At 39.0% G+C, this 14,779-nt stretch overlaps 1 protein-coding gene across 2 annotated transcripts in view; it reads left to right on the forward strand.

Moving 5' to 3' along the window:
- The first annotated feature begins 1,265 nt into the window (after nucleotides 1–1,265).
- Nucleotides 1,266–14,779, forward strand: part of LOC137286341 (phospholipase D1-like) — a 79,751-nt gene continuing 66,237 nt past the window's right edge. Inside the window, exon 1 of one of the 2 annotated variants that reach the window (XM_067818138.1) lies at nucleotides 1,266–1,611. In XM_067818138.1, the coding sequence (XP_067674239.1) occupies nucleotides 1,410–1,611 (202 nt within the window). In that variant the 5' untranslated portion in view covers nucleotides 1,266–1,409. The remainder of the gene's footprint in view (nucleotides 1,612–14,779) is intronic. The other variant, XM_067818137.1, reaches the window with a different exon arrangement.

Raw genomic sequence — 14,779 nt, forward strand, 5'->3', positions numbered from 1 at the left:
AAAGAAGGCCCCAATTATATACTTTGTGATGGAGTGTAACGAGAAAGAAGGCCCCAATGATATACTTTGTGTTGGTGTGTAACGAGAAAGAAGGCCCCAATTATATACTTTGTGTTGGTGTGTAACGAGAAAGAAGGCCCCAATGATTTACTTTGTGTTGGTGTGTAACGAGAAAGAAGGCCCCAATGATATACTTTGTGATGGTGTGTAACGAGAAAGAAGGCCCCAATGATATACTTTGTGTTGGTGTGTAACGAGAAAGAAGGCCCCAATGATATACGTTGTGATGGAACATAAGGAGAAAGACAGTCCCAATAATATACTTTGTGATATACTTTAAGGAGAAGGAAGGTCCCAATATAATTTATATTATGTGATTATGTTATTGATTGTAAGAAGAAAGAATGTCCAGTCGTTTTGTGTTTTGGGGTTTGGTTTTGTTTTGTTTTTTTTTGTTTTGGGTTTTTTTGCCTGTTTTTGTTTTGTTGTTGTTGTTTTGGTTTTTCCCTTTTTTTTGTTGTTTTGTGGCTTTTTGTTGGGGGTAGGGGGGGACTTTGTAGCTGAGTTTGCATGTTGTTTTGATGTCATCAATTATACCTTATTGCATTTATACAAATATGTATTTATACAATACAAATTATTGCAAACTTACATTTTCAAGTCCCTTCATAACTGGCACTAAGAACATTGCAATAATTTTCTGTCACAGTGGCTTTCTCGCGACAACTTTCTTCACAACAGCATGTGTAGACATCTAATGGCCACGTCACCGGATGAAGGTTACAGCTCAAAATAACTTTCACGTGCATGATAAGTAGAACTCGAGCAGAGATCACCATGATAGCTCCATTACAATCAGACTTTAGGCAGTTTTCGCCGATACAGTCAACCAACTCATGATGTGCTGAGGTAATGAACTGACGTGTATGCATGTTAACATTTATTGTAAATAACGAACACACAATGGACGGCGGCACAACTACGAATAGCCTGTGATCGAACCGGCCTTGGTCGAAGTCACAGTGTATAAAAGTAACGATTGTTTTACGACTTCTCAGGCAAATAGGACGCGTATGTTTGAGTAGAGGCGTGGGTTGTAGAGGTTTTAAACATAGACACTATTGATGTTTTTGCTGTCAGCATTTACGTGGACGGTGTCATACTAAGAACACATAAGCGTTTTCGGCGCAACGCGAGCGAGTGGCCCGCAACAGGGGAATCCCTAAACAGCCTGAGCGTCATATGGTAAATCCGGTCGTCGAGGTCACGTGATTTATATATGAGGGCATTCGAATGGCGGACGTGTACACTTGTCAACAAAGTTGCACACTTTATCTAAATGACAACATGTGACGGAGCACCGTCGGGAAGTTTCCGAACAGGAACCTTACACAACGAAAACTTACACAATGGCCACAGACGATACGTCCGGAACGCGAAACACTACTTTTGAATTCCTTCGGTCGTTTTCTGTCGTCGAGGGTGTCATTGACGAAGATGATGATTTTGATGTTTTGTCACCGATTCCCGAAACCGCCGACAGTCCAGATTTCACCGGGGATATCTTGGATGGTGCCCACAAGATTGACCCCATACACCCCGAGGGGCAGGGTAAGTCAGAGCGTGAAATAAGTCAACGACAGGTGGTTGCACACCTTGATGATTAATCGATCGTTTGTTGTAAATTTAATTGATTTCTTGCCGTATAGCGACATCAGTGTGTTGTGCGAAACACGTTGATAAGACTAATTTGAGGGGGAATAGCCGATCTGATTAGTCTACGTGTGAATGAGATACCGATGATTGTGCTCTCTACACCATAGGTGTGCTGACTGTTTACAGGTAAAAGGTGGGTGGGGTAGCATCTTGCACACATGTGGCACTGCTCAAACAGCAAAACTATTCTTCATCTATCTGAAATAGTGGTAAATATTAATAACAATAGAAACAATAGTATTTTTTAGTTTTGAACAGCCATGAATAAATTATTTCATTTAAAGAAATACCCTTAATTAATATTATTGACAAAACACCTGCTGGCCTAATGGTCAACACATGATATATTTATCCACCACGTTAAACGAAGACTACAGGCAGTGGGATAGTCTAGGGATGAAAGTGTTCTCTCGTCAAACCAAACACTCTGATTCCCACATGGGAACAATGTGTTAAGCCCACTTCTGGTGTCCTCTGCCATGATAATGCTGGAATATTGCTAATATCGACATAAAAAACAATGCTCACTCACTCCTCACAGAATATATGTATTGAGTCTTTGAACAGAATTTAGAAGAGATATTCATAAAGGGGAGAGTAAATGAGTGTCAGCACAACACTACTCAAACTATAGTTTGATATCTATAAAGTGTCGATCTCAGCATATCTTTTGTTAGTTTCAAGCTGTAGAGTCAAGTGATATTTTTACGTTATAAATGTTAAACTATGTATGTTCAGGAAGATTGTCTCCAGTTAGTCTCCCTTGAGACTGATGAATTGTTGTTCTTATCTGAATCAGGACTATGTGACTTACCGGTTTAGAAGTGTCTTAATGAGCCCTACATGATGCCAGAGATATTGATCGAGCAAACAGAACACAACCCCCAACTGAGCAGTTCAATAGAAAGTACATGTCATTACCTTAATCAGTCAGCCAATTAGTCCAATACATCAATACAGTTAGGACTGTAAGTTGATATATATGTTTGTGGACATACTTGCAGTTACTTAATGTCAGGGATGCTCTTAGCTTGACATATTTTACCATTGAGAAAAGCTATTTTTCAAATGATATGCCATATTTACAATGTTTTACATCAAATGTGGCAGTCATGAATGACATCATATCCCCAGTGTGTAAATGGTTGTGCAAGATATCAGTCACTGGATTGATAGGTCCAATTGCGTTTATTAATAGTACATGTCATACAACTGGAGTATTGTTCAGACTTCACACTCACTCACACACACACCCACACACAACCAACCAACCAACCAATGATTCAGCTTTGGGGCATTAGGGTAGAAGATAATTTTGATAGCCTCAGTGTGATTTGGCACTGATATTTTTTCAGAATGTTTATGTCAGTTGCATTCTCTTTAAGAAGTTAGAATAAATTTAATGGAGAAATATGCATCAAAAGCAATGTGCTCGCTAAATCTGATTTAAGCTGCAAACATATTTTGAAATCAATTCTTTTTAGATAAGTAAGTGAACAATAAACAATTCACAGACAGCATACTGAATCATGAACGTATGCATCATTAATACATGGAAATTAATGGCAGTTCGATATCAGTGATGTTCTTCAGTGCACTAGGATGCAGCACAAGCCCCTCCCATTTACTCTCTCACTCACTCACTCGGACCCTTCCACTGATAGTCACTAAATGTTGACAAGCCATCTCACTGTGACTGCTCTAGCAAGTCTATATGTTGACTATTACAAAGTGTGACCACACATTGAATACTCTGTTCATCTTGTACTGAGTTACTTCTGTCTTCATACTGACAAGCAGAAATATACTTTTTACACAGTTAACCTCTTATGTACATCTTACATATTGTATACTCATATGTGGGGAAATATGTGCAAGCAGTTAAGGCCTCGATAAAGAGCTTGTCGGCCCTGACTTGAAGTTTAAACATGAACAACTAGACCAGGCCCCAATTTCTCGAAACAAACTTGAATTTTTACTCAAATTTGAAACGGAGTCTGACAGTTTGAAACAGGTGAGCTTTTAACTCAGATGCATTTCAAAATATTAAAGCCCAAACGACTTAAGCAATATATTCATAAAACTCAAACTGTCTACTATTTTTGAGTTTAATATCAATTACAGTACATTCTGAGAAATGTTGTTTCTCAAATTTGAGTAAACTCATTAACTTAAGTCAAAACTCAGACTTCAGAGAAATCAGGGCCTGGACAAACATTCTCCTTCCTACACTGATGCCTAGTCTCTGAATGTACATAATCTTGATCGTAACAATGAACCTGTTGTATTGAATAGGAGCCCAAGTGAAGTGGCAGAACCGGAACCAAGAAAATCAAGACTTGCTTCATTAAAGGATTTAGCATAGCATTAAGGGCTAGGCAGTAGTGGGGATAATGCGGCTCAGGGACTGTGAGACAGACTAGGAGAGCTAGGCAGTAGGGAGAATAGTGTGGTTCAGGGACTGTGTTACAGTCTAGGTCATGGACAATGTACTGCCTCCAGTTCCACAGTCTGTGTGTTGTGAGATGTTTATGGCATCGTTACTTGACTTGTCACTTCCAGCTGGCTTAGCTGTTTTCACCTTAGAGGTTACCTCCTCTGTGGGACGAATAGGTAGACAAATGCTTCAGTATCTGAAAATCTGAAAAGATATAATTGGATCACAACAGGCGTCTGTATTTTGCATGTTGAAAATCAAGACTTTCTTCATGAAGAGCTGCAGCAGTACATAAGGCTGAAGGGAAACAAAAGAAAAGTTTAAGGACTGTGAATAAGACAAATACACTCAATCATGTGAGATTTATTTAATAGCACCTTATATACTAATATAAATGTAGACATTCATCATGAAACTTTACCATGGTCATGTTGACTGGCTGTGGCTGTGGCCAATGTCACTTTAAAATGTTGGGCTCAAAATATTCATCCTTGAAAATTTGGATCTATTGCTATTTAGATGTTGTACATCCTATATGTGTATCAACTGAGGTAATACAGGAAGCAGTCTTGTTGTGATGTCACAGAAAGGATGAAAATAGGGTTGTTACTTCTATGTGAAGGGAAGTCACAGCCTAAATATTCCTGACTGGTGTGAGTCCCTACCTCTCTTCATGTTTCAGGGACTAGTTATGTGTGATTGAGTGAATCAGGAAATGGTGATCATAACTAGATACAAATATTTTGAAATTTAAAAAAAGGGACATTTATGATTAATAAATACTGAGTACTTTTGAAATGTGTGTTTTCAGTTGCGATCATAATGATTCATGCATAACAGTGTACAGTCACCTGTAGTAAGTGATTTAACTTACCCACCAGACTACTGCTAAGTCTCTGAATGTATATAATGTTGACAGTAACAAATAAACCAGTTTAAGTTGTAAAGGAGCCCTAGGAACCTTAGGAAATGTAGACTTGCTTCAGTTAGAGCTTTGCGGTGAGGGCTTAGTTTTAACTTGACATGAACTTCAGACATGATTTGCTACTACACCATCGTTAGTTTCTGTTTGTGTTACAAGACTTCTAAACAATCATTTTTGTTTGGCCACAAACTGGACATTTAGAATATCCTTATCAAAAGTTGTGTAGTATACACCATTTGAAGTCTGCATTTCCCACATGTCTTTAGACAGCAGTTAACACTTCTGAAGTCATCAGGTTCATCCTTCTTGTTGTTTTACCTGTTTCAACAGGCAGGAGTTGTCAGGAAAGAGTTATATAATGAACACAGGTGGAGGGGATGTCAGAGAGAGGGAGGGACAGAGACAGGCGCACTGACTCAGAGGGATAGATGAGGGGAGAGACAAGGGAGGGACAGAGATTGGTGCATTCAGGGGCAGAGAGCGACCGAGACTGACTGGTGTAGGGAGGGATCACAAACACCTATCAAACAGTTTCAGTTAGGTTGTCAAGTTTAATATAAATAATTTTGTATTGTGAGATTGAGTGACAAAAACTGTTGGACATGACTGAATGAAAAGGGGGATAAGTTCAACTTTCCTGAGTTGTCAAGCAATATTTAAACAGGTCTGCCCTGTGTCTGAGGTACAAGTGAGCATACTTGTATGACGATTTCAAACAGTGTTTTGTTGCTTGCGCAACAGTGTTTGATTAGGGGTACAACATTCAAGGCCTCAGTAAAGCTGTCAACAAGTTTAATGGTAGTAGGTACCTGGGTACAAGAACTGTGGAGAACATTTCCAGTTTTACAGGGCAAAAGCTAGTCTGATGGTTAAGGTGTTCACTCATCACATTGAAGACCTGGGATCGATTCCCTTCATGGATACAGTATATGAATATCATTTCTGGTGTTCCCCACTGTAATATTGCGAAAAATGATCTAAGATTAAACTCACACCAGTTTTACCTGTCTTTTTAACTGGGGAAATTGATCAAATAGAATATGTCATTATAAATTATTTAATGGTCTTTTCATTTTGAAAGACCAATAGTTTCCAATCTTTTCCTATTGCAACACATTACATCAAAAAATAAAAAGATTGAACTTTTTTTTAAAATCTTGTACATGGATACACTGCTGCTTGATATAAGTTAAATTCAGTTAAAACATTTGCCTAAGTCAAACTTCACGTACTCATGTAGAATCTATAAGTCTTCAGCAACCCATGCTAGCCACAAATGGTGAATATCTTGTTATAAGAGGTGACAAACAGGACACAATTATTTCAGAGTCATTGGTCCAATTGCACTGTTCGACACTCATGCAGTTAATCACTGGATTGTCTGGTCCAGACTCAGGTCTTATTGTTGGAATTTTGCTGAGTGCCGAGTAAAACTAAACTTCCTCACTGACTCTTCTAATGTCTGGTGATAAGGTAAACACTACCTGCAAGCATATGGGCTGAACAGGTTAGTGAGTGAGTGTAGTTTTATGCCGCACTCCACACTATTCCAGCTATGTGGCGATCATCTGTAAATAATCAAGTTGGGACCAGACCCCAGACAATCCAGTGATCACCAATTTAACCGTGGTAGACTTACTACTAAGTATCTGAAAGAGATCAGCAGATTGTCACGTGATATTTAAGAATCTTATCTTTGAAAGCACAAAATTCAGAAATTTTCAGTCTAAGTAAACTTATCCTCAGTACTTTTCGTTACACTCCACTACTGAGTCTAACAAAACCTTATGGGAGGTCGCATCTGGTAACCTTTGAGATTGATCAATGAGAACACAGCTTACCATTTGGTAATACCAAATCGCCAAAGTGCACATTCGCACATAACATTTGAACTTTGTATCTCGCAAACGTACATAGTCCCAATGATTCCAAATGCTATTTAGCATGCGCTCGCTTCCGGGTGATGCACACAGCGTACGTACAACCTTGACAACGGTGAGTAAACAGTAGCTGAGAATAGTGGTTTGGCAGTATTCAAGGATGTTATCTTGCAAAAATATTAACTGATGGTAACCATGTCAACAGAACCCCAAAGCGTATATACTGCAGGTCAAATAATTGTGTTATATGTGGATTTTTGATTGTGGAGAGATCTGTGTCAGTGACCTGAATATTTTGAAAGTCCCTCTGATCCATAAGTAGTAGCTGTTGTCTGATTGGTTAAATCTATTTAACTGTCTCGTGTTTGATTGGACAGCCATTGGTCGCTCAAAGGTTACCTGGCACGACCTTCTGCTAGGTTTTGTTAGACTCAGTGGTGGAGTGTAACGAAATACACTGAGACTAAGTTTACTTAGACTGAGAAATTTTAAACATTCTGAAGATTGGTGCATTTTTTTTTTACCATAATGTAACACTGATGTGTACATTTTATGGAAAGAAAGACATCATTTTTTTTTATTGTCAAAAACATAATTCTTCAGTTTAGGAAAATATTTAAGCAAATCATCTTAGACAGTGGACTGCCCTAAAGGTGAGAGGTAATTGGAGTGGTTACAGCCAGTGGATAATCCTTGAATGTCAACCAGCCCACCAAACAACATTTCCATATCTGTAGATGGCTGAACATTCAATACAGAGCTACATTTCATGCTCTCTGAATGTACCTTGTTAGTGAAAATGAATTGCATTACTTGGGAACTGGGAAAAATTAATGAAAGAATTGAGTTTGTAATTTGGACTTCGCTTTTCATCATTTTGATGAGCATTTTTTGTTTCCTTAAGTCCCACATGACCCGGTCTGACTCAGCCATTAACATATATTCCAAACTGTGGCACTGTTTCAGGGAGGGATGGAGGTGTGGATGTTTTGCTTTGACCTAAATATATTGCACTTCAATGTCTTTCCACCTGGTACCAGCCCTTCATTATAAATATTAATATAATAAAATTGGTGATTGACCCCCATTGTGCTGACTGACAGGGTGGTCAATTACAGTGACCCATATTCAGAAAGGTTAGCACTAAAGTGGTGGAGTCTGTGGTTGTTCACAGTCATCCAGGAAGTTGTACAGGGTTTGGATTGTGCATTTCCATACAGAATTTGTCTTGTTTCAGAGTTTCAGACTAAGTGAGTGAGTGAGTGAGTTTAGTTTTATGCCACACTCAGCTGCTGAGTGTTCCAGCTATGTGGCGGCAGTCTGTAAATAATCGAGTCTGGACCAGACAATCCAGTGATCAACAGCATCAACATTGATTTGCGCAACTGGGAACCAATGACATGTGTCAACCTAGTCAGCGAGTCTGACCATGCAATCCCATAAATCTTCTCTTACAACAGGCATAGTTGCCTTTTGTGGCTGGCATTCGTTGATGTTTTTGTTTCAGAACACATTTGGTAGTGTAATTACTAATTCGTTTATTGATTGTGTACTTACTAATTTGTTAATTGCCTCTAATAGCGGTAATGATATTAAAGCAATGTTCATTTCAGGTAGTATGATCTTTGTCCAAAAGTTGAGAATGTTGTTCATGCAGTCGACCAATGGTTTTCTTAGCTGTATCGTATGTAAATGGAGATATTAAACAGAACTATTGTTGACTTGGCAAATATACATGAAATATACTTATATACTTATATACTTATTCTGAGGTGTTGTTTCTAATGTTAGATGGGATGGTAGCACCCTCTGTTTGTGGTAGCAGGGATGGGGACCTTTAGGTTACTTTGGGGAGAGTACTTTTGTGTGATGCATAAGATGCCAGACACTTAGTTCCTGATGACATGAGTTATAGTTCATTTTGATGTCCTTTATTGTCTAATTGCAAGCATTCGCTCCTGACACTGAAGACCCGGGTTCGATTCCCCAAATGGGTACAGTGTGTGAAGTCCATTTTCTGGTGTCCCCTGCTGAGATATTGCTGTAATATTGCTAAAAAGTGGCATAAAACTAAACCCCCTCCCCCACTCACTCTAATTGCAATCTTTGGACCTTGGTGATGTTAATCACATGGTTTATGTGTCCATATACATCACATAGTGATAAGTTTGTGTATTTGTGTGTTGTATAATGCAGCAATGCCCCAGCTCCAGGACAGCAACTGAGCCTGGTGATATTAGTTAAGTTACAACACCCATGATATCTGTATGAAGAAGCGACATGTTATGAGCAGCTCAGCTGTGATAGTGTCACTTACAGGGCCAGTGTTGATGTTGACTGGTATTGTGACACTAACGGCAGGCTTGGCTATGTCTTAGGTCGAGATGACCTGCGATTATAGGCTGATCTGTATGTCTGAATGACAATAACCTTCAGTACATGTTTTCAACTATGACCTTTATTTGACCTGTGGTTGATGTTGACTGTCAGATCTCAGTTATGAACTTTGATCTTCAGAATTACTGTGCAAATACTGTTTAGTATTGGCCAGGACCTTGTCAACAACCATCTTGACACATTGAATGAAACTGTTGGACAGAACAGTAAAACCTGGCACTATTTAACAAGTGAAACTTGCACTCTGCAGTAACAATATTTAGTAAATTAGCAGTTTTCGTAAACAGCCTCTATGCAATATTTCAGAAACATTTAAGGGATCTAAAACATGATACAACTGTTCCTGCATTAATCTGTTGTTTGAATACATAAGAACATGAAATACATTTGAACCCCGTTTACTCGGAACCCACGTATCCTGAAATCTCACCTTTCCCGATGATTTTTATGTGAAACTAAACTTACGTTCAGTAATTGTGCTCACTTAACTGGACCCCACACTTCTGGACCCAGAGGGCGAATTTTCAATTTATTCCCATAGGTTTCCATTGAAAAATGATCCACGTCATTACCGTTTACAGCACAACTATGTGATTTCATTCTTAATCTATCGGAAGGCATTTGATGTGCATCGATTAATTAGCCTCAAAACACTAGGGACGCATGTCACTCAGATTGTTCATTAGGATTTGGCGATGTGAGAACATCTCATCAGTAATGAAAACACATGTTAAGCAGGATTAAAGTAAACTACACTGTAATTATACTGTATAAATACACTGTATATTATAAGTGTAATATACACTTATAAATCAACCCCTTCTATCTGTTGCGATGCAAGTTAAAAATAGCCTACCACATGATCTAAGTCATGTGATTCTGTCCGGAAGTTTACTTTTTGCAGACAGCATAAGTTTGATGCGTTGTCATATGTTTTCAGGGCAACAAATGCATCTTTAAAATATAAAAAAAAAATGCAATTGGGGAAAAAAGTGACTTTTTGTCATGGACTTGTGACACCTGAAGCTTCACTCGCCAAATGATTACATCCAGAGTGAGTGAGTGAGCGAGATTAGTTTTACGCCACACTCAGCAATATTCCAGCTATATGGCGGCGGTCTGTAAAAAATCGAGTCTGGACCAGACAATCCAGTGATCAGCAACATGAGCATCGATCTGCGCTATTGGGAACCAATGACATGTGTCAACCAAGTCAGCGAGCCTGACCACCCGATCCCGTTAGTCGCCTCTTACGACAAGCTGAGTCGCCCTTTATGGCAAGCATGGGTTGCTGAAGGCCTATTCTACCCCGTGACCTTCACGGGTCGATTACATCCAGACACCCTGACAACTTGTAACCTGCGTTCTATCTTCCATGTGTTAGCGGTACACTTATATGTTATGATGAGTCAATGTTATTACTATTGACTACTGATTTATTGATATACATACATGAAAACGATTTCACATTTGCTTTCACTTAATTTTCATATTTTGCTTGTTTGATCCAGTTAACTGGAGGTCTCGCTATCCGGACGATTTTCAAGTAAAACCAAAACATCCGGATAAACGGGGTTCGGCTATAGTTTCACAGAAAAGAATGTTCGAGTCTTGTCAGGTACAATAATCTGTGGTTATATCTTGACTAACATGCTTGTAGTGATCTGATAGATACTAGGGACTATTTCATTTGTCATGGCTACATACTGTATGTTAGATAAGTTATTAATTATGATGAACTATGGTAGTAATGAACTGTAGTTAATGTTCACTATGACTGTAGTAGAATGTATGTAGCTAACTCGGTATAACGGAGCAGTTGTAGCAATATGAGAGAACTGGGCATTCTATATATCTTCTTGTAAGTAATCTTTACAATTTGATTTAGGGATAAACCATTGATATGCCATCATACCGGTGCACATGTACCTATACAGAGTTTTACAGTAGTGTACACACACTCCACTTGTTAAAGGACACATACTTATACGCGTGCAAACAAACTCACACACAGTCACACTCTCCAAAAGCTAAATGAAACTTGCCAAGTCACTAAACATACCATATTTTTTGACTGCATGATGCAGTATTGCTAGAGCAATGCATTCACTGTTGTTGACATCCTACCCAGGTGATATAGCATGTTATTCCATGTCTGGTCTAGTATTAACTGGCTGCTAGTTGTAATACCGCCCACTTGCAGTTAAACAACAAACATACTGTTTTACACTGTTTTTAGCAAGATTCTGATATTTCCCAGAACACCCCCACTCAAAACAACCCAACCAACACACACCACCCACAACGCCCCCATGCAAATCACCCCAACCAACAAACCCCACGCCCAACACCCCAGCCAACACACCCCACCCACAACAATCCCACCTAAAACATCCCAATCAACACATCCCACCCACAACACCCCCACCCATCAAAAATACAACTACTCACAGCACCCCTAATCAAAACACCCTCACCCCCATGACCAACCCCCAAAACACCTCCACCCACAACACCCCCACCAACAATACGCCCACCCTATAACACCTCCACCCACAATGCCCCCACCCAAAACACCTCCACCCCCACAAAACCCCCACCAACAACAAACACACACACACACACACCCCACCCACAACACCCCCACCAACAACATGTCCACCCACAACACCTCAACAGACAATACCCCGGCCATCAACACCCCTACCAACAACAGCCTCCACCAACAACACACACCACACCCCCCTCCCAAAAAAAACACCCTCCACCCCCACCAACACGCCTCCCCAAACCCATGGTTCATAAAGAACTATTACAGATTATTAAATGAGCTAGCCATCTGAGAGAATAGTGTCTCATACAGGGTCGTCAGTTCAGCTACACTGCCTGATGTCACTCCAGGCCTTGACACCAGGCCAAGCTTGTGTGTCGATGCTTCTGTCAGCATTGTGAAGGCAGCCAGGTGAATGGCCGACCATGATGTCACTCCTGCAGTACCTGTAGCTACCTGTGGCTAGCAGGTGTATCAGGAGGCCCCTTGTATATTTGTGTAGCCAAGAACAACTGAAGGAATGGCGTTCCATAACTCTGTCAGTAAATGCTGCTCCTATTTTCTTTGATTCAACCATCAACAAGAAAGTTAAATAAATTTGTGAATAAATCACAATTTCTGAACATCAGCTGTGGCATTCCTGACTGTAGAGTAATAGCCAGTATAGACTATATATCACCCTGTATGCCACAGACCCCAGTATATACTCCCGCAAGAGGTTTATGAGTACTGTTAAGCTAATGACATGGTATGAGCTGGTATTTGGAAGTATATGCAGCGATTCAGTGTAGAGCTAACACTGCTATCAAGCAAGTGATGAATAGTGCTGTAGATAAAGTATTTATGTACATGCATGAGTTAAGTTTTATTTATTAGAGGTGTAACGATACAGAATATTCACAATGGGATATGTATTGCAATATCTTGTGATTTAATTCGACGTACATCACAGTATGCTTGCTATCTGTAGTTATTTTCTGTAAAAATGTTAATTTTTATATTAAGTAACAGTGTAATTTTTTTACATAACCTTCAATTTCTAGCAAAAATTAACAATTTTATGATCATAGAAACGTATCACATTATGAAAAAAAAAGTATCAACATATTTATTGTCATAAGGTATCATGATTAAGGACACCACAATATATCGTCACAGCTCTAGTGTTTATACAGAGGATGATAATGTTTATGATGTTAATACAGTACAAAATATGATGACTGTTTACACAGTGATAATGTTTACACAATGATAATGTTTACACAATGATAATGTTTACAATGTTTACACAATGGTAATGTTTACACAGTGATGACTTTACACAATGATGACTGTTTACACAATAATGTTTACACAATGATGACTGTTTACACAATGATAATGTTTACACAATGATAATGTTTACACAGATAATAGACACAGATGGAAGTTGGAGGACTACCGCAAAGTCAAGATAAGATATATGGCTTAAAAGTCTCTTTATTTGCTATGAAGTGCAACATCTCGATGTAGATTCTAAGATGGTTATTAAGCAGGGTTTCTCATTTTGTCAGTATTTTGGTTTGGGTACCTGGCCAGCTATAAAAAGTCTTATATATATATTGTGTTTGGTAATGAACAAATATAGTTCAAGTTGTGTCAAGTTATTGATTATCCTAATCTCCATTCAACCCCACAGACAAGCGTTACATAGAGACACCTGCTGACTGTAGATAGATTAGTTAGACCCAGTGGTTTATCAATACGCTCCCCTCCGGCAAAGTGTTACATGTCCATCTCCTTGCTTGAGCAGCCAACCATCAATGTCGGATGTCACAAAGTCAGTGAATCTGTCAGGTCAGCACTCTGACAGAGATAGAAGAGACTCTGGTATGCATGGCCCTCTATTTATGTCCATATACTGAAGATGATCACAACATTGTGATAAGACAAGACATCCTGAGATTATAAGACAAAGCATGATCATGCCGAAATGGCTACCAATAAAATCTTTTGATGCCTGGTGTAGTAGTGATTCACAATGGGAGCAGTGAGGTAGCTAGTGGTTGAAGTGTTCACTTGTCACACCGAGTTAGACCTGAGTTTGATTCCCAACATGGATACAATGTGTGAATCCCATTTCTGGTGTCCCCACTCTGATATTGCTGTTTCACAACAAGGGATTGAATGTATGGATATCAACTTCAAGTACGGTGAGGAAATACGTCCACAAAACAGAATCTGACAATCATGACCTTTTCCTCACCCAGTATTACTAAGTACAATTGGTGGTGGCAATCACACAGTATATGTTCTATAGATGTGACCACTATTATATATTATATAAGTGCCACTATTTTCATAGTGTCTTGATTTCACCACTGAAGATCAGAAATACAAACTATAAATGTTTATGACTGAATTAGCCTTCCATAGATTCTTCACCTAAGATTGTCAAGATATGACCAGAAAAACGTTCTGCACGTGCAACTCTGTTTCCCTACCATCTGAATCTTGAAAATCGAGTTTCACACACTTGGTTTCACTGGTCTGTTGTGAGATTCTCCTTTCACTTTAGACTTAGAAAATCAGTCATGGTGAGAAAAATCAGTCAAGGGAAGGAGAAAGTTAACTGCTCCTGAGAGATGGCAGGTGATAAGCATGAAAAATGCTGATAAATTTGCATTATGCTTAGATTGTTTTTTAAAACAAGATAAACTTGCTTTGAGACAACAATAGCGTGACTTAAAGTTTACAAAATGAGTTTAAAATAGCCATAGATCCCGTTATGATAATTACTATTGAGTATCCAAAGTAGCAGATCACAAAAATAATGGGTGGGGCTTAACTTTTGTGCAGGTGTACATAATGTTTACTGGCCAGTCATCCTCACC

Source organism: Haliotis asinina, chromosome 6, assembly GCF_037392515.1.
Source record: "Haliotis asinina isolate JCU_RB_2024 chromosome 6, JCU_Hal_asi_v2, whole genome shotgun sequence".
In the NCBI taxonomy this organism is placed as follows: Eukaryota; Metazoa; Mollusca; class Gastropoda; order Lepetellida; family Haliotidae; genus Haliotis; species Haliotis asinina.